This window comes from Ranitomeya imitator, chromosome 5 (assembly GCF_032444005.1).
Source record: "Ranitomeya imitator isolate aRanImi1 chromosome 5, aRanImi1.pri, whole genome shotgun sequence".
Taxonomy (NCBI): domain Eukaryota; kingdom Metazoa; phylum Chordata; class Amphibia; order Anura; family Dendrobatidae; genus Ranitomeya; species Ranitomeya imitator.
This window is the reverse complement of record NC_091286.1, coordinates 80,995,080-81,016,740: the sequence shown is the minus strand read 5'-3', so window position 1 is coordinate 81,016,740 and position 21,661 is coordinate 80,995,080. Positions and strand designations below refer to the sequence as shown.

The following is a 21,661-nucleotide window of genomic DNA, read 5'->3' as shown; positions in this document are numbered from 1 at the left end:
AACATCATTAGGGATCTGGAGGTACATGTTGCTGCTATAGCTCGCCTAAGGTTCCCCCCAGCCCCTTTAAGAAAAGTGTCAGTTTTTTTTTTTGTCTAAGGGGTCTTTTAAGTGTACCCATGTCCTCAAGGGGGAGGACATATTAACGAGATTATTACTGTGGTACCCTCTGGTGATTTCTTATCCTGTGGTGGACAGGTGGTTTGGATGTCTTCACTGGTAGCCAGGGTAAACATCGGGTTACTAAGCGCAGGGCCACGCTTAGTAACCCGATGTTTACCCTGGTTACCAGCGTAAACGTTAAAAAAAAAACAAAAAAACACTATATACTTACATTCCAGTGTCTGCCCCCGGCGTTGTGCTTCTCTGCACTGTGTAAGCGCCAGCCTGAAAGCACAGCGGTGACGTCACCGCTCTGCTTTCCGGCTGGCGCTCACAGTCAGTGCAGAGAAGCAGAGCGCCGGAGGACAGACACCGGAAGGAAAGTATGTAGTGTTTGTTTTTTTACGTTTACGCTGGTAACCAGGGTAAACATCGGGTTACTAAGTGCGGCCCTGCGCTTAGTAACCCGATGTTTACCCTGGTTACCAGGGGACCGGCGTCGTTGGTCGCTGGAGAGCTGTCTGTGTTACAGCTCTCCAGCGACCAAAAAGCGACACTGTAGCGATCGGGATCGTTGTCTGGATCGCTGCAGCGTCGCTAAGGCTGGGTTCCCATTGCGTTATGGGACCGCGTTTAACGGACAGCGTTGCACGGCGAAATTAACGCGCCCATTGAAGGCAATGGGAACGCGCTTCACTAGCGCGTGCCATGTTCGGCACGCGCTAGCGACGCGCCGGTGATTCCTGGCGCGCCGCGGACGCTGCTTGCAGCGTCCGAGGCGCGCCCGCGGTCCGTTCACCGCTCTCGCAGATCGGGGATCTGCGAGAGCGGGGACGTTACCGCGACCCCGACAGAAGCCCCATAGAAAACATTGCGTTAGCGCAATCCGCTAGCGCTAAACGGATTGCACTAACGCAATGTGACCCTAGCCTAAATGTGACGGTACCTTTAGAAGTGATACAATTAGGCAGATAACCCACTCAGCCAGGTGAAATGCTGAACATTCATCGATGCTTGAACAACAACAAAAAAAAGAGAAAAAAAAAAACAGGACATGAGATCCAATAAGTTTAAACAAGTTAAGGTCTACAAGCTTTATTGATACTTGTTTTTCTTTTATTTTTTACATACAGTATCACAATGCATTCCATAGACTTGCTTCAGCACATTCCTGCAGCTCGGAAACACTTCACGTTTGGTAATTTTTTATTCTTTTTTTTGCAATGAGTGACTTTCACCCAAACAAATTTGCAGCGTTCAGCACTCGGTCCACAGAAAGCTGAAGTCACTGTAAATGCGTTTGTGGAAAAACTCATCTCCAGAGCATTAAAACGTGGAAGGTCCCAGCCTGTTATACATGACTACATTGTTCGTTAGACTAGTGTTTCTAGGAGTAGGATGTCCTGTAGGTGTATGTGCTATTGAGCTACAAGTTAAGAATGTCATTTATGGTTTGTTTTTTTCCTAAAAATAAAAAATAAGGAAAGCACTGTGGGAGCGACTGACGGAGCCAAGCTCTCTGAACACACTATAGATATTGGCAATTGATAAAACAATAAAATCACGAGGTCGAGCTACCGTCATACTGAACAGAAGCCGTGGTCGTTTCTTTAGGTATGGGGGTTAGCTTTGTGGTGGGTTCAGTGCTGGGAGGGCATAAAATGCAGAGCGCTGTGCACCGGGGCGCCCGATCTACACTGAAGCAAATCTTCACTTGCTATTCATACACAGTGCAAGAACTTGTTAACAGTATGCCCATGAAAGCTCAGTAAGTCTACTTCTGAAGCACAATATACAGCATGCTAGAAAACAAAGAAGAGTTCTGTATTAAACGGTGCTTCACACAGGAGAAACAGAAAAATAGTTTCAAACCCTTACATAGCAGCTTACAATACTTAGAATGAAACACATGGCAGTAAAAAAACAACCGTTTCTTCTTTAAACACTGCGTTGCAAAGAAAAAAAAAAAAAAAAACAAACAGGAAAAAGAAAAATGAATTTGGGAAAACAAAAAAACAAACAAAAAAAAATGATGTGGGAGATTGCACTGCAATGTCAAGGCTGGTCTTCCCTGACCCACCCTGTGTAATCCAAATACACAGCGCCTAAAATCCGAGGCTCCTATTGGCGTCTGCGGTAAACGATTTGTTTAGTAGCGGTTAATCGGTTTTGCGTTTCAGTCCGGGGATTTTAGAGAGAATCCTATAAAGAAGGAAGAAGAATAGGGAAATCAGTGCACACTGGCAACTACTCCTTTCATTTTATAAGCAGCACTCGCTGGAATAAGACATCGGACGGCAGATATCAAGGTATCATTCAGCTTCACACGACCTACCTGACCATATAGGCGGCTTAGGAGGGCGATATTACTGACAATGTACGTCAGGCTGCAATAAATGGTGCCCGTTTTGTGGTCTTGTAATTACAGAAAAGGTAATATTCTAATGTATGAAATATGGCTGCAAGCTGATATACGTGCACGACTGAGGCTGCAGCACCGTCATATGAGGCTCATAACTGGACCAAAGTGTGCGCCAAAAGCCCCGTACTGATCAGAACAGTAGATGTAGCAATGATGCAGCCTAGAATAATGAAGGTTATAGGTCTGCTTATATCGCAGGGCGTGCAGGCTGCTATCAGAATACTGTCACTACTACAGCCGGATAACATTCAATGTTATAATTATTTGCACTCCCGATTTTAATCATTTGTATAAAATATAGATACTTACAGTTCTGATACATTTTTAACATTCTTGTTTATGAGTGCTAGGTAGTGATCAATTTGAGTCTGGAAGAAAAAAGGTAAAACAGTTCGTTATTTCAGCAAAAGGACGATTCTCCAGGGAACAAGATAACGTGTGCGTGTGCGTGTAAAAATTATATTGTTCTCATACCTGATGTCTTTCATAAATTACTGGAATACTGAACAAAGATATCAGTGCTGCAAAAAATAAATAAATAAATTAACAGAATGAAAAAACATGTGGCCTTCAGAGTACAGTTTTATGTGCAGGTAAGCAGCTGCCATCGATCATTAAGGGGTAATCCAACAATTGTCTGACAAATGTAGCCAAGCCAAAAGGAACTTGTCACATGCAGATTGCACTGAAGTCTATGGAAAAGGAGTCATTTGCAACAGTAAAATCCAGCTCATTTGGAAACTTTTTTACAGACAGATTAGGTGGGAAGGACCCACATACACATCCGCCGTGTACGGCTCCAGCCAATGTCTTCGAGTAGGCCAACTAAAGGTGTATGGGAGCCTTAGCAAACTCTTGTCTGTTCACAACCAAGAAGACAAAGGTGCAAGCATGAGCTCCTCCGACGCCGCGGGCAGCTGTAACTAAGTGTGCGCACATCCCAGACGTGGAGAGTACAGTGCAGCCTTCACTACACTTATCCGCAAATGCAGTATTGTAGGCATGGCCACCGTTTAAAAGGTTAGAACGATTGGATGGGATCTTCTACGCATCTTAAATGGAAACATTTTAAGCAACAATAGCTCGGGGAAGAAACAGCATGGGGGGGTCATCATTCAACATTGCATTACTTAACGAAACCTTTCCATGACAGACCTAGATATAACCTAATTTTGTGTTTATACAGACGGGATGCGCTGGCTCACTAATGGCCTTAGGAAGCAAGTGCATGCTCTTGGGTTTTAATGAGCGGTACTTTATTTCACCAATTAACTTTCCGAACACTGGACAGATCCAATCACCAGAGGGTTATTGTCACTTGATGTCACACCTATTGGACTTTATATTAATGCAACACATGCGGCTGCTCATCAGCACACCTGAACGAAACGCAGGATTGAGCACGATCATCAACACTTCTAAATGACTATCTTTACTGATTTTACTCTGAATTTAAGAAGCACAGCAGCCATGATTCAGTGTGGGAGACAGCCACGTACAGTGCAAAGCACAGACAGCCAGGATTCAGTGTGGGGACCATCAAGATTCAGGGTGGGAGACAGCCACGTACAGTGCAAAGCACGGACCGCCAGGATTCAGTGTGGGAGACAGCCACGTACAGTGCAAAGCACGGACAGCCAGGATCCAGTGAGGGGACCATCAGGATTCAGGGTGGGAGACAGCCACATACAGTGCAAAGCACAGACAGCCAGGATCCAGTGAGGGGACCATCAGGATTCAGGGTGGGGCACAGGCACGTACAGTGCAAAGCACAGACAGCCAGGATTCAGTGAGGGGACCATCAGAATTTAGGGTGGTAGACAGCCACGTACAGTGCAAAGCACGGACAGCCAGGATTCAGTGTGGGGACCATCAGGATTCAGTGTGGGAGACAGCCACGTACAGTGCAAAGCACGGACCGCCAGGATTCCGTGTGGAGACCATCAGGATTCAGGGTGGGAGACAGCCACGTACAGTGCAAAGCACAGACAGCCAGGATTCAGTGTGGAGACCATCAGAATGTAGGGTGGTAGACAGCCATGTACAGTGCAAAGCACGGACAGCCAGGATTCCGTGTGGAGACCATCAGGATTCAGGGTGGGAGACAGCCACGTACAGTGCAAAGCACAGACAGCCAGGATTCAGTGTGGAGACCATCAGAATGTAGGGTGGTAGACAGCCATGTACAGTGCAAAGCACGGACAGCCAGGATTCCGTGTGGGGACCATCAGGATTCAGGGTGGGAGACAGCCAGGATTCCGTGTGGGGACCATCAGGACTCAGGGTGGGAGACAGCCAGGATTCAGTGTGGGGACCATCAGGATTCAGTGTGGGGCACAGCCACGTACAGTGCAAAGCACAGACAGCCAAGATTCAGTGTAGAGACCATAAGGTTTCAGGGTGGGAGACAGCCAGGTACAGTGCAAAGCACAGAAAGCCAGGATTCAGTGTGGGGACCATCAGGATTCAGTGTGGGGCACAGCCACGTACAGTGCAATAGGATTTTTTTGCGATGCTACCAACACTGAAGAAAAACAGCACAGATCATGGCGGTGTACGCTGCTATAGAGAGCAAACTTTGCTCAATCTTTATCCATTTCACTTTCATTGCAGACTCCTGCACTACAATATTTATTTTGCACAATCAGAAGTAGACTTTAATAAGGTTCAGTACGAATATCCCCCCTCACAGCGCTCACAATACATTAGAAGGCTTGGGATCCCACCCTATCCAGATGAAATCGGGAAATGCATTGATACTACGGGGCTGAAGCTTAAAATTAAGAAATGTTATAACTTAGAAAATAAATAAGAATACTCTCTCTCTCGAGTGCACTATATTGCCCATAACTTGGCAATTATTTTCATTTTTTACATAATGCGCTGATGGCTGATGTTTCAACAGTGACAGTCATAGGAAAAAAAAGCGGTCCTACTCACCAAGGATCAGCAAGGTCAATCCATTAAACAAGGCACCAATATAGGTGAATACCCACATCAGCACTGCAAACTGAACAGGAGACAGAGGTTAGTAACAACCTAATGAGACTGCACCGACATAACACCAAAGTACAATGATAGGAGATTCATTGTGACAAAGAGCCAAGAGTCCTCCGTAACACTCGCTGCTGATCGGCCAAAAGTATATAGTGACCTTTAAGTAAAACTTGAGAACATGATTGAACATGGGAGAGCGTCTGCAGAGTCACTTCCAGAGAGCGGCATAGGCCACGGCTGCATAGGGTTACATGGGATCTGCTAGGAATAGGACTGAAGTCTGCTCACATGCCAACATGTCCTCAGGTTACAGGCTAAAGCAGACGGTCGGCCATGTCACTGCTGCTCGAGCCGCTATCGTCACAGACAGATTATCCTGTGATATAAATTTCTCACTGTCATTAATGCTCCACTTCTACATTACGCGAGGTATATGGGCACCTAAACCACCTGAGAAGCATGACCACAAGGACATGGGAAAAGCAGAATCTCAAAATGGTCCGATGAGAAACTGCGAGGTTTACCCGTGTCTCTGGATGCTGCGGATTTCGCCCACTCAAAAAATACTGACAGGCGATAGAGGGAGGTAGGGATCTCAACCAAAGGGTGTTTGCCATTTCCAATCTGATTTCCCAACCTCAGAGACCAACGTCAGCCAAAAAGTCTGTTTGCAGACACTTTAGGTAATCCCTGCTTGTTGTGCAACCATGGGGGAAAACCATTTTTTTTTTTAGCACGCCGAAGTCACTCGGTTAGCACACGAGCATGCTCGGATAACACTTTATCCCAGCAAACATGTAGGATAATTTGTCCCTTAAGTATTTCAATGACCTTCCATCTTTTTACTGAAGGTATTTCAATGATCATTGTGATTGATGATACTTATTACATCAGTTCCATGATTTTAATGGTTGCTATTTGTTATGTAGTGTTTAAATGGAAAATATAAAAGACTAGCTGAAGAGCCCGGCGTTGCCCAGGCATAGTAACTAACTGTAGTTAGTTATAACAAATTATAATGATTATCCTCCATCCCATAGTCCCGTGCCCATATACCCATGATACATATCCTCCATCCCATAGTCCCGTGCCCATATACCCATCATACATATCCTCCATCCCATAGTCCCATGCCCATATACCCATCACATATCCTCCACACCATTTAAAGATAAGTAGCAGCCGACAGCACTTCAATGCAGGGGTGCACGTTCCAATCCAATGGCCCAATTGGAAAGAAAGCACAGTCCAGTACAAAAAAGGAACAGCATCCCATCCAGGTGATAGAAGGTAAAGCTTTATTCTGCCACGATGCAACGTTTTGACCATTGTAGGTCTTTATCAAGAACGCAAGGGGAAAAAAAAACAAACAAAAAAAACCTTTCGATACACGTCTATCCACTCACTGACATTATTTGTGACACGTACCTTCAGAGAGTCCACCAAATCCTCCACCAGGAACAGGCGCCTCAGCTCCTTGATCGAGCTGTTGATGTGGGACAGGGCAATATTACAATACTTCTGGACCAGGTCTTCAGACACCGCCACATTGGAATCTAAATAGGCTCTAAAGAAAACCAGTGAAAAGTCCAGATCAGTGCCCAAAATCCAAGCACACTTCTCACATGATAAACAATGGCTTAAAAATAACAATTAGACACTCAGCCTAGATAGCTCTATGTGCATGTACAGTGTCAAACAGGTATCGTACATATTAGATGGTTGTCCATCTAGGTACATAATGTATCAGCAGTTTTGACGCGTTTAGGAGAAATAGATATATTAGTACAGGCCAAAAGCTTGGACACACCTTCTCATTTAAAGATTTTTCTGTATTTTCATTACTATGAAAATTGTACATTCACACTGAAGGCATCAAAACTATGAATTAACACATGTGGAATTATATACTTAAAAAAGTGTGAAACTGAAATTATGTCTTATATTCTAGATTCTTCAAAGTAGCCACCTTTTGCTTTGATGATTGCATTGCAAACTCTTGGCATTCTCTTGATGAGCTTCAAGAGGTAGTCACCGGGAATGGTCTTCACTTCACAGGTGTGCCCTGTCAGGTTTAATAAGTGGGATTTCTTGCCTTATAAATGGGGTTGGGACCATCAGTTGTGTTGTGCAGAAGTCTGGTGGATACACAGCTGTTAGTCCTACTGAATATACTGTTAGCTGCTTTTTTCTTGCCATACTACAAATTATAAGTAAAGAAAAACGAGTGGCCATCATTACTTTAAGAAATGAAGGTCAGTCAGTCCGGAAAATTGGGAAAACTTTGAAAGTGTCCCCAAGTGCAGTGGCAAAAACCATCAAGCGCTACAAAGAAACTGGCTCACATGAGGACTGCCCCAGGAAATTAAGACCAAGAGTCACCTCTGCTTCTGAGGATTAAGTATATCCGAGTCACCAGCCTCAAATCGCAGGTTAACAGCAGCTCAGATTAGAGACCAGGTCAATGCCACACAGAGTTCTAGCAGCAGACACATCTCTACAACAACTGTTAGGGCTCGTTTCCATTTGCTAGAAACACGTCTGTGTCTCGCATGTGAAAACCAAGCTCTGGCGCCAGCACTTGGGAGCGGAGCGTGCAGCTCCATGTGTTGCTGTGCGGCTGCACGCTCCGCTCTGGAGTGCCGGCACCAGAGCTTGGTTTTCACATGCGAGACACAGACGTGTTTCTCGCAAATGGAAACGAGCCCTTAAGAGGAGACTTGTGCAGCAGGCCTTCATGGTAAAATAGCTGCTACGAAACCACTGCTAAGGACAGGCAACAAGCAGAAGAAACTTGTTTGGGCTAAAGAACACAAGGAATGGACATTAGACCAGTGGAAATCTGTGCTTTGGTCTGATGAGTACAAATTTGAGATCTTTGGTTCCAACCACAGTGTCTTTGTGCAACGCAGAAAAGGTGAACGCATGGACTCTACATGCCTGGTTCCCACCGTGAAGCATGGAGAAGGAGGTGTGATGGTGTGGGGGTGCTTTGCTGGTGACACTGTTTGGGATTTATTCAAAATTGAAGAGTGTGCACAGCAGACAAAGGTAAAGGTGGCCACTTTGAAGAACCTAGAATATAAGACATATTTTCAGTTGTTTCACACTTTTTTGTGAAATATATAATTCCACATGTGCCAATTCATAGTTTTGATGCCTTCAGTGTGAATGTACAATTTTCATAGTCCTGAAGATACAGAAAAATCTTTAAATGAGGTGTGTCCAAACTTTTGGTCTGTACTTTATATCTCCAGCAATTCCTGAATTATACCTCACTAGGCTTTTTTTTCCTCCACACACAGAATAGCGAAGTGTTCATTGCCTTGGATTTCTGGTAACATGCTCGACTTACTGCGGACTTCCCTACCACCCCGCTGATCTGAAAACACAACTAGAGATTGTTTTTTTTTTGCCACATATATCAATCATTATTATTTGTATACAATAGATATAGGATGTGAAACTTCCCAGAGAGAAAAACTAATGACATAGTGGAGTGCAATGTCCACTGTCACTCAATGTCTTATTGCTTAAAATGCTGCTCAAAAAACAGATTACAAGTCATAGGATTGGTGCACACAGCAGTAATGTGAGGCCGGTGGAAGCACTGGATCAGGGCAACAGGATTCATCACGCACTCTGGGTTTGGGTGATCAAAATATTTTGCTTGCACGGAGAATAAATAAAATTTGCAACGCTATTATGCTGTGACAAAATAAAATAAATGTTTCGACCCCCAACAGGGTCTTGGTCATGTTATTGTTTGCAGGGCAGGGTTACTCACAAGGATCTAGAGAGTAAAGTCCACAAGATAGAGTCTATAGGATGCTGGTCTTGTCGCTGGTTCAGAGGGTCTTATGTAAGGTGCTGTATTCTGCGGTTTTTAATGGCGCTCCAGTCACACAAGCCGCTAATACAGGGGCGCGGGAGCACAACTACAAGTGTGGAGCTGCTATTCCTATACAGCATAATCTACACATCGATCCCCCGGCAGCAGCTTCTTTTATTACGGGCATTTTTGGTGCTGTGACACCCACCACACAGCCAGGGGAGCATCACTCCCACCCCCCAACCCCACTTGCAGCAAATGTTATTAACCTGTGCTTTCCCCCCCAAAACATAAAAACAAGGCATATTCACCCCACCGATCCGCCACCACTACAGATCGGTTTCTACTTCCCAGACATGTGACCACTGCTGACAATCACTGGCTGCAATGTTAGTGAAACATACCACTATGGTACATGCACACAGAGCTGGTACCATGTTACCCTGCAGCAAATACACCGAGTATGTGATTTTCTGTGGTGTGGAGCTTAAATCCACAGAACGTCAAGAAGTTTCCACTACTGTTAATGCATAAAGCAAGTTCTGCATTAAAATCCATAGTAAAAATTTGTGGTGAATCTGCAGTAAAATCCGCAGCATAGTATCTGCATGTATTAGCTGGAAATCCATGACCCCAATGCATAAGAATACTAATAGGCAAAACTACTTCCATCTCAAGCTCTTCTGGTTACCTACTCAAACCTCTACCCAACGCTCACAAGTCCCGGAGAACTCTGCTGCCATCACAAGAACAGAAGAGCTGCTCCCAGATCTTGTGATGAATCCAGTGAGAAGCTATTAAGTGATGATCCAACATTACCAGCTCCCCTCTCCGCCATCATCCAGCTCAGGCTGTGAAGTAGGTTACCGAAAATAACTGCCCTCTGTAAAACGAGAACGCTCCTTGGGACTGCGATCCCTCACACCCTGCGACACACATTCAGTGTAGGAAAGCACGGAGAATTAGCAGTAGACGACCCTGCTCGCAGCTTATATGTTCCAAAAGCTCCTGATGCCCACGCCAAAACGTGTCTGTGGGACCTCTCCAAGGACCGAGCGCATGTCAAAGGATGTCCTGGGCCGTGCTGGGTGGGTACACGTTAGCCTGCCTTCTCCCCATTATACAGTAAAGTGTAGTTTACTAAAAGGACAAGATTTCAAACAAATAAGTAAAAAATAATAAGATTAAAAAAATATAAAAAGTTCTGAAAAAAATACATAAATAATTCACCATGCTGTAAACCTTTAAAATGGGTGTTTATGACAAGCAATTCTAAGCTTTAACCAAGACACACAAAGATGATTTCTCTCGGACATGTGCCTCAGTGTAACACAGGGGTGGCTTCAATTATCTAAATTTTAGTATGAAGGGGAAGAACAAGAAGAATAAAAAAAACAAGAAAAAAAACAAACCACCAAATCACAATGTTCTTTAGACGTTAAAAAGGGGTAAATCCGTTAAACGTCCACATCAGAAGATTAGGGGAGCCTATAATGTCATGTGTTGTCCTATTATGAGGACGACGGATGAATGCGCCCCAGCAGAGGACTTCCATATACGTGATGTGACTGGCCCCGCTCGGCTCCTGATGCAGAAGGGAGCAGACCCGAATCGCCCCTTTAGGATATAAGTTCAGCTAAACATTACTAGCACAGTAGGCTGAAATGCCAAAACAGGACTGCAGGGAGGACTACATTGAGCTAATGGGGATATTTTTGGTACAGAGGGGGAAGATGGGTCAAGTTGTAAAGGCATTCCTGTTCTGGTGACCTTGAGGAGTCATGTAGGCTTACCCTAAACTGTGCGGTATGTGGAGCATGTCCGCATAAGGGGAATTCGCTAGAGACGCAATGTGGGGGAAACTAAAAAAAGGGCATCAACGGCAGTGTGCAGTGTCAGCTTCTACACAGATAGGCGAAACCAAAACTTACATTATTTAATTGTACCAAGGGATCATCTTAAAAAAAGAAAGGAGGGGTGGGGGGAGATTAAAAAAATAAATGAAATTTTCCTTTATCCACAAACATTTTGCCTGGTAGTCTGCCTCATTCATTGAATTGCTAGATTAAGTGTGAAACCGGAGGGATGAACAGCAGCAGATCCAAGGGGCTCCCTGCAGCCAAAGTGAAAATTCTAGGATTATTTGAACTACTTTAGACATTTCTGGTATGTGACCAGTAGGAATCTTATGTCGGCTTTCTGCGGATTCTTATAGAAATGGAAAGTCACTCTACATGGTGTCAGACTGCGCCGCCTATTAATCATCACCAACTCCGACCTAGTAAAAATCAAAATGTAAAGCGTTACTGGCTCATTCATTTGGCAGGAAATTAGATATTTCTTAATATTTCTTAAGTGGAATTCCAAAAGCAGAAGTTTCAGTAGGGAAAAGGCGAGGGGGTGAAAGGCTGACTGAGCGCAGATTCAGTATTTCAGCCTCCACCATTGGGAAACAAGACTACAGAATGGAGACTAACTCTGTGGCCTAAATATACTTGTATCATGGCTGCAAGAGGAAGAACGGCAGCTGCGGAGCTCAGTCCCACCAGGTATAAATATATGGGGGGTTCAGTGTACGTCAAGTGCCATCTTATGTAACACGAGCAATGCTCTTTGCATAATAAATATTAATAGCAATGGGGAGATGCAGTGTGGGCACAGTAACAAATGCCTTTCACTTTTAACCATGAATATATTACAGTCATGGATAAATAAGATGCTGCATAAAAGTAAAAATATTTATTAAAAGGGAAGAAAAAAAAAAAAAAAAAAAAAAAAACACACTGAATGGAGGAAAATATTCACAGAGCACAGCGTGGTCTCCATGACCAGGGACAGACTGCTCCCTCATCACAACCGATGGGTTACGTCATTTACCAGAGTCACAGAAAGAACAGATAGTTTCCCGTATTATTCAGACAATATTTGACCTCAAGCCCATAATCATAAATTGGCCCCAGGCGCGGCTCCATAAAAAACCCCGCATGGGCGACTCTGCCCTTGGATTAGGGTTAAAGTACAACATCATTCCTGCTTCATTAATATTACACAAAGATGTCTGCAGTGCGATGATGTAAATAAGGTCTAGCAACCAATCACAAGGCAGCTTTCATTTCATATTCTGATCTTGAACAATGAAAGCTGAGCTGTGATTGCTTGCTACAGGAAACCTAAAGAGAAGGGTCGGAAATTAAAGTTGCTCTGTGATTGGGAAAGCGTCTGACACTGTCCAATTTGTGTGACTCAATGCAGATTTTAAACTTTGGCTCCACCGGATGCAACACAACCTAAGGGAAAAAAGTAATAGGCAATGAATGAGAAATGTTCATTCATTGTCTTCTGCAATGTTGCTCACGTGACCCCCGAAATATGCCATGTAACCCAGGGAGGAAGACTGAGCCATAATTCCCAGACAACCAATACTTGCCAGTGGCATTCGTAATCAATACTGGTGAAACTAAAGCAAATGGAAAGCAAATCTCCTCTGATTCTGTCCATAAGTTTGCATTAACGTTATCATTTACCCTGCCCCCCATCCGGATTGGGTACACCTTGTCGCAGTGCGATGGCTTTTACGCTTTTTTGATCAAACTAGTGTGTGTGTATATATATGTGTGTGTATGTGTGTGTATATATATATATATATATATATATATATATATATATATATATATATATATATATATATATTTATTTATTTATTAGCAGAGCATTTGCACACTGTTTTTATCTTCGGATCCAGCGTTACCATTTCCCCTGATCCCCTACTGTGGGATCAGAGCCAGATGGCTAATGCTCCTAACAAAGATTACTGCAGGCAACAAGAGCAAGTGACAGAGCCGATCATATGGCACTGCAGCAACATCTTCTGTTTTCTTAAAGGGGTTGTCCACTACTAGGGCAACCACTTCTTAAAGGAAATGTTCAGCCCTGATAAAATAAAGCCTATGCTCCCCTCCCGTGTCGTTACAGTGGTGGAATGACCCATGATGCCTAATAAGCGCTGGTGTCACAGTGAACATGAAGACTAAGTCTATGCTGCAACTGATCCCGGACTTCCTCTTCGTGATCAGCTTTTCCAAAGGTGGAGATTGGGCTCCAGGCATCACATGTCGTTCCACCACATCACGGCCCTGGGGAAAGAGAGTGCCGACATTGCAGGAACGGCGCCAGCACGGGAGGGCAGTATAGGCTTTATTATTTTATCAGGGTCAAACAGTTAGTCTAAGAAGGAGTTGTCCTAGTATTGGAAAACCCCTTTAAAACATCCTGTTATTCCCTTTAATGCAGGAGGAATCTTCATTTACATTACACAAGCTGCTGACAGGTTCGCTATAATAGCCTATACAGACAGGCTGACCGCATGTTCCACGTACACACAACCATTCTTAAAGGGGTTTTCCACCTAACCCAAGCACTGGTGGGAAGCTGCTCCTGGACAGTGCGAGTACTGTATGGCCATTTTACATTACTGAAACCACTTTAATACAAGTATTCTGTGAGCACAGGGTGTGAGTGTTCTCGGTAGCACATGTCCCTTTTTACACAGGACGGTGTGCTGCCAAGAATGATGATTTTTAAAATCTTAAAAACAATTTCACCTGACGAGTGAGCGTTTTACTCGTTCATCGGGCGATTGGCAGGCGGTTTACATAGCCCGAGCGTTCCTGGGATTGCTCGTTCCCGATAATTGACCAGTATAAACGCTCCCTAAGAGATCTAAACATTCATCTACATTGCTCAAGGTTAGGCCGTCATTGAATTACGGCTTATCTAACAGATAACACATTTATAGCACAATGGGAAACAGTCTACGTGGAAAGTTTGAAAGTTTCCATCCAAAAGTCTACTCTGCCTCATTACTAATAATTATAACCCCGACCACACTACCTGCTTTCAGATGGACCCAGACACCAGAAGTTCGACTTGTGACAGTCAAAAAGCTTTACAGGAGATGCTTTTTCTTAACCAAATATTTAATTGGATATTTACTAAAGGAACCAATGTTCTGTGTTCTGCTTGGTGCCCGACAGATTCATAAAGTACCAATGCCACAATGTCTTCAGTATTTTCTTTCTGCTGCAGCAGGAATAAGCTCCAGTGAATGGGACCGGCCGCCTGTAGGGCTGCAATTTAGGGAAGCATTAATTGGGCATTTACACTGGCTCAGTCTGTCAGATTCTTATGGTAAGGACCCATCACTCAGGATGATCAATCATTTCATTCACAATCCTCTAAACATTTGCCTGACATCATTTGCCAGTCGCGAGTTAAGAGGAGATACGTCATTACTAGGACTGGTGGGGGTCCCAGAGAACACCCCCTCTAAGCTGAGCTAATAACATTGGGTAACTGTCTTAGAACAAGGATCACCAATGGGATTTATAGGCAATTTCTGATTCAGCAGTACAGTGTACATTATATTGTACAAGAGCACGGACCATTATGTGAATGGAGAGAAAAAAAAGAAATGACGTGATAATGTGACTACACCACTTACTTGAATGGGTGTCCTTCATCGGATTTCTGAATGGCTTGCAGAACCCCTTTGTATATTCTAAAGCTGATGGAGACAGAGAGCAGGCCCAGGGCGATGTACGCCGCCACGCTGACAATGCTGAAGACCGTCAGAGACAGCAGCAGGAAGAGGCTGACCCCGAACACGGCTCCCGACTTCTTAATGTCCCGCCAGTACAGGAGGTCAACAACTAAAGAAAAGGACAATAACATCTTATTGTTACCATTGTTATTGATCACATTATTTTCATCTATAGTGTTCACTACATGAAGCCGAGCCCATACCAACAGTACATCTATGGCTGCCCCAAAACAAAAAGAAACAAAGGTTCGTTCCCTTTAGAAAGCTTTAGGCTAGGTTCACATTTGCTTATGCCACAGTGTTTTGTAAGCAGCTGCAAACGCATGATAACACTGTTTATTCGCATCAACTTACGCGTGACGGATAAATAAAAAAAAAAACGCAGCGTTTGCGTTGTTTAAGCGCATGTGTTTGTTATGAAAAAAATTTTCAAGGAGAATTTCCTTGACATGGGATTTCTGTATATAGACCCTTGTGCAAATGCATGTACTTCCGTTCCTATAGACTAATACGTTGATTTGACGCACTCCCTCCGCATGCGTATGGCGGTGGAAATTTGACGCCAAAAAAAAATTCTAACATGGTGCGTCAGCCGCACATCGTGAAAATGCGTAAGCGAACACATGCAACTGCGTCTACAATGTTAAAGATAGGAAATAAAGATGCATGCAGACGTATACATCAAACGCTGTGGACACAACCGCAAATGTGAAACCGGCCTTACAGATGGTAGTGATCATTCTCAAAAGAAACATTGAATACTTACCACTGGAAACCCCACCGCTCGCTCCCATGGTCTCATCTTGGAATGGAAGTGATGATGTCCTGAAATCTGAGACTGAAGCTTGGGACTCCCACCACTTCCGGCTGTGACCCAGACCATCAGAGCAGGGGGATTCCAGTGGTACCATTGCCCTTATAATGATCCCTACCCCCTAATAGTTTTATAGAGTAGTAGAAGACCCTTTAAAGCAATGCAGCACATTTACAAGTGCAAGAAAAGGATTGAGAAGGCAGAGTGTAATTAGGCAGAAACAGGGTTAACTGGAAAGAGGATCAAATACAGGAGTCTAATATCCCCGCAGGATCACAGACGTGTCAGACAATGGGCTTCATTTGCTTCTAAATATGGTTTAGTTCACAGTAAGATAAACATGGCAAAGACTCATTACACAATAACAGGGAACGAGCCAAACATGAAGGACAGCACGTGCTCAGCGCCACCATGTATGAGAAGTTACATGGATCCAGGCCTGCTTGTAGATCCATTAGTCCACGCCCCGATGCTGATCAGCGGTCGTTTAATAGCCGGTTTTCACTGGCAGACTGCTCAGACGGTCACATCAGCCGCCATAGTGCTCGGCAGTGCGGGTCTCTTATAATGCACCGCCGAGAACAATGATCATTACAGCCAAGGAACAATCGTTTTGCTCGTCCGTTAGGTCATCGGCAACTGCAAGATTTTCAGAAAATGAGCGTTCCTAGGAAAGTAGGTTTATGATAATCTGCCCCTTTAATACAAAGGTGGTATAGTGATTATTGGTCACCACTGTGATAGTAAAGGACTGGGCAGTGTCATCAAATGAAGGCATGTGCATGATGACATTTTGAAACTGAAAAGGCATGAACAACTACATCTGCTAACTTCCCATCCCCCGCCCCGAGAGACCACCAACTGGCCAGTAGCACGCCAGCATCTGACACTGGACTCTCCCCGCTTCTAGCGGATCCTGGTTGTATAGAAGTGTGTGACATGTGACCTCTCTGGGACCCACACAATTGAATGGGCTTACACATCGCCAATTATATGCCCCCATACACATTAGGTAAATGTCAGCCAAATCCATCGGTTTTGATGGGACAGACTGAGCCCCCATGTGTCCCCATCTCCTGACTGTCCCCAGATGATGTCTGGGAACAAAGATCAGGGAGTTGGATTTCATTGTTCTGATCATTTACTTCTCCAGAAGATAATCTGCCACTGGATGATTTTGGCAGCGCCTCACCAGCGCCTTACAGTGAAATCTATCACCAAATTGCCATTGTATTGAGAGCAGCACGAGGTAGGGGCTAAAGACCCGGATTCCAGCGATGTATCACTTGCTGGTCTGCTTGTTGCCATTTTTAGGCTATGTGCACACGTTGTAGAATTGCAGCGGAAATTTCCGCGGCAATTCTGCAACTCCCTGCCACGGGAACCATGTATGCATATCTAATATATAATTGCCTAGAATACTACTTCCTGCAATTTGTGCCAACTTCCTGTCCGGAGCTAATGTCCGGAGCTAATGTCCGGAGATAAGTGACGTCATCAGTGTCCAGTGTCTGATTGGTTGCCGCCTGCTGCGAGCGACCAATCAGAAACGTGCCGTACTGTGACACACTCCGCCCGCCATTTTGGTGTGATTTTTGAATTTTTACCTCACAGCAAGTTTCTACTGCGTGGAGGCGGGCCCAGTGACGTTGCTCTTCAAGCTCCTGCCGAATTTCGGCAAAAAAATGATAATACCATTTACCAAAACTATATATATTTAGTTGTGAAGTGGTTCAGTGACATTTTCACACCAATTTTGAACTTTTGTTTGGTGTTTTCTCCATATACTGCCTATTATTCACTGACTGTTATACTGAGAGACTGCCGTTTATTAACCTCTTCTTTGCCACATTGGGTATATTGCTCTATTATTTGCCACATAAGGACATTGTCCATTATTGCCCAGCAATTTCTTAAATAACAAGAATTGTCAAGAGCTGGTAAGTGCAGCCATTTTTTGTTCTTTCTTACTATTATTTATTAATTGTATTATTCTTACATTTGAATAAATAAAGTATATATGGATTCTAGACTCCCGATTCTTTAGAATCGGGCTGCCATCTAGTTCCTGCATAATTAGCTTGCAGAATGCTAGCGTTTTCCAAGCGATCTGTTACACGCTTGGAAAACTGATTGTTTGACAAGTGTGACCAACCTGTCAGTGTTTGACAAGCGTGACCAACTTTTTACTATTGATGCAGTAAACAGACAGAATGTTTAAAAAAAAAAAAAAAAATCGTGATATTCTCACCTTCCGGCATCCCCCGCAGCCTTCCCGCTCCTTGCGATGCTCCTGTTCCCAGTAATGACCCCAGATGAGTTAGCATCACGCGAGACCGCTATGTCATCACAGGTCATTGTCACAAGGCATTACTGGGAACGGGAGCATCGCGAGGAGCGGGAAGGCTGCCGGAAGGTGAGAATATCACAATATTTTTTTTTACAGGACTATGGTACCCAGGATGGAGGAGAGGAGATTCTCCTCCAGGCCCTGGGAACCAAACATACAATATCCGCTTACTTCTCACATGGTGGGCATAGCCACGTGCAGGAACTAAGCGAATCAATGCATTCCTGTGTGCAGAATCCCCGCGATTCTGCACAAAGAATGAACATGCTGCGTTTTTTCCGGAAAGCGATTTCGCCGTGGAAATAAATGCAGCATGTGCAAAAAATTGCGGAATGCATTAAAAATGATGGGATGCTTACTTATGTTTACGGTGCTTTGGACGGAGCGGAAAACCCCCTCCGCTCAAAGCACCCCCCTTTCTGAATGCACCCTATGCATAGAGCCCTGTGATTTACCTTGCGGCGACGCGGCAGACATGCTGCGTTCTAAAAAGACGCACCGCATGTCTGTAAAAGCAGGGCCGCTGGGTGCGTGTTCGCACGCATAGTGGAGATGGGATTTCATAAAATCCCCTCCACTATGCTGTAACATCTGGACGCTGCAGGTTGGACGCTGCGGTTGTACGCAACGTTCAATCTGCAGCTAATCCGGATGTAAACCGGCCCGTGGACACATACCCCAAGTGGTTTTTTTAGCGTTTTTTTCTTCGGCGGAAAACAGACGGGAAAAAAACGCTAAAAATCCTGAATTTGTGTGCATATAGCCTTATAAAATCAGTTTCCTCTGCTGCAGATCTAGCGGTGCTCACAATGCTGAGCTCTGTATAACTCCGCCCACATGATCGGTTGGCAGCTTTCTGTCCACACTGTATTGACAAAGCTGTCAATGTTGGGGGTGGGGTTACACAACAGTTAACTAAGAGGCACCAGACACCTAGTCATGTAGTCATAATCTCCTGCTGATAAAATACTGATTTTATTGAAACACAGCCTAATAAGTGACATCACTGGAATCAGGGTTTGTGTCTCTACATGATGCTCTTATATTACACAGCAATAACAGGTTCCCTTTAACTTTAATGAAAAACAAATATGAGTTAGCAACGTAAAAAGGACCCGTTCTCATAATAAAGCTACAACTTGGCACTAAACACGAAGATAGAAATATACACATACACATATATACACACACACACCATAATGCTAACCCTCCTCTTCGAATGCCACATCCAGTCCTTTTCTAATAGGCAAATTCTCAGATGATCATTACAGTAATGATAGTCATTGGGGATTGCAGAAGTTGGCGATTATAGACAAAGCCGGCTATTCTAGAAAAATATCTTCCATATTTAATACAATAGTCTAAGTGCCAGTATAATTGTGACTTGTGTAGAGAGAATATTCCTTTCTAGGTATGAGGAAAGGACAACCATGTGGATCCTTCTTTATGGACATGATGTAGATTACCTCTAGGTCCTAAGAAACTAATGCAGTCAGGCCAGACACAATCCGACAGGCCGGAAGGGGCTGCCGCCATTTGTTCTTCTGGCTCAGAGCAAATTCTAAGGAGGCTGAGGAATAGAAGCAGTCTATGGGGAAGCAGGGAATGTCACTAAGAACACATGGCAGCGGGAAAATGACACCATGCTGACTCCAGTAATCTTTAATCCACAAATTACTGAGGCCAGGAAAAGTCTGCAGCTCCGAACATAGAAGGCAATGACAATACTCCACTCACACAGCGCCTCACCAGCAGCCATTGCTCCGCCGACTAAAGAGGTGGTCGGAACAGAATAAACCGTGTGCTAGATTTATACTGGAACCAGTTATATGGCCTCTGCTTGGCTACACCTCAATACCAGTCCAGGGACAAGGTCTGATGCAAGACCGGACATTAATATTAGCAATCATATAACATCCAAGACCTGATACGTTGGGCACGTGCCACCCACAACCATTTGTGGTACCACGTCACATCACTGCCAGCTCAGGTGGTTATAGGACATGTGGGGACTGGCCGGGCAGTATCATTGCAGTCAATCTCCCATTCATTCAAGTATATCGACAGCTGGCAACTAAGGTGCCCACTAGTGAAATGGCCGATGTCATTGAACTACTGGGACTTTTTTTTTTCTTCATTTTTTGTTAGCCAATACTAAATTATTCAATGACTACCACTGCTGGAATATATAAGGGGCATCCACATGGCAATGGTAATGGAGATAGGAAGCAACACAGAAAGGTGTAGAATATACTGAGCCTCTATGTAATAACATTGCCGTCCTCCAACAATCACAAAGTTACCAATCATCCCCATCAGACGCAAGCAACCCCCTCAGAGACCCTCCAAACACCGATCTTATGAGCAAGCGACAAAAATACGAAAGGATCAGAAAGGAGAACTTCTATAAAGCGGCTGCAGCTGGCGACATTCGGGAAGGAGGGATGTAACAGAAGTGGCATCTGCCAGCACTAAAAATAGCCGCCTGCATCCATGCCTGCCATGTACAGCTCGCGCTGCGGGGACACAGAGACCACTTTCCATCAGTGTCAGGAATACACTAGAATGTCACACAGATTTTACAGGATCAACATGCAAAAAAAAAAAAAAAAAAAAAAAGCAAGAAAAAACTGGAATAGACAAAAGTAGCAGAGCTGCCTATAGGGAACGGAGGAAAAAAAGTGCAAAAGCCAAATCACCACTAAACATACAGGAGGACGGGAGCGGAGGGTAGAAGGGGCAAATGCACACATGTGAGCACACACAAAGCACTGACCGGCCTTGGAGTCCATCTTGGAGCTGCTCGCCTGCACTGGGACCGTCCACAGCTGACTAACTGGAGCGCCTATTACTTCCTGCTGAGGCTTTCAGGAGGTCACAGTGAACACACCAGCCATGGGCAGAACACACCCCCAGACCAGCCGCATTCACTCCAAGCCAGCGCTGCACTCGCAGGCTGGACACAAGGGGGGAGGGGACGGGCACACAAAGCCTGCCAGGAGCAGATCATACAGCAGCTGCAGTGAGGGTCTCACAAATGTGCTACCAGAAGGCAGCCCGCCCACCTATGGGGCAACATACAGCATGGGCACAATACCACCTGTATGCCACCCTACAGAGCCGGACATGCCGTAAGGAAGCTCTACTTCCCTTTGCTGGTTCTTGCATGGTTACTTTATAAGGGAGAAGGAGACGTCTGGCAGCAGCTTATCCGTCCGTGGAACAAAGGGTTGCCATTGTCTCCCGCACTACATTGTGGATGGTTTGCGGATGCTGCCAAAAATTAGATTTTTATCTACTATGTAGCAAGTATGAGGAAGGCTGAGAGCGCTGTATCCAGATATATACATCTACTGCATTTTTTCTTTTTGAGGAATGGCTGAGGTTCTGCGCACATTTAACCCTTTACATTGCAAAATCCAAAAAGGAAAATCTGCATCCTAGTTGCTTCATATGTACATAACTCGGAGACCGAAGAAAAGGAAAGCCTAACAACTGCACAGCAGTACTTCGTATGACAAGGGTCGCACGTGTGCCCCCCTTTA

The 21,661-nt window shown here is 44.5% G+C and overlaps 1 protein-coding gene across 10 annotated transcripts in view; it reads right to left on the bottom strand.

Moving 5' to 3' along the window:
- Positions 1-1,167: 1,167 nt before the first annotated feature.
- RTN4 (reticulon 4) overlaps positions 1,168-21,661 on the bottom strand; it is a 64,082-nt gene continuing 43,588 nt past the window's right edge. For 9 of the 10 annotated variants that reach the window (XM_069768861.1, XM_069768863.1, XM_069768865.1 and 6 more), the window contains 6 exons: positions 14,854-15,061; positions 6,950-7,088; positions 5,465-5,534; positions 2,999-3,045; positions 2,834-2,892; positions 1,168-2,304 (listed from right to left, as the gene is read on the bottom strand). In XM_069768861.1, the coding sequence (XP_069624962.1) occupies positions 2,262-2,304; positions 2,834-2,892; positions 2,999-3,045; positions 5,465-5,534; positions 6,950-7,088; positions 14,854-15,061 (566 nt within the window). In that variant the 3' untranslated portion in view covers positions 1,168-2,261. Of the gene's footprint in view, positions 2,305-2,833; positions 2,893-2,998; positions 3,046-5,464; positions 5,535-6,949; positions 7,089-14,853; positions 15,062-20,892; positions 21,296-21,661 lie in introns of those variants that run through there. The other variant, XM_069768871.1, reaches the window with a different exon arrangement.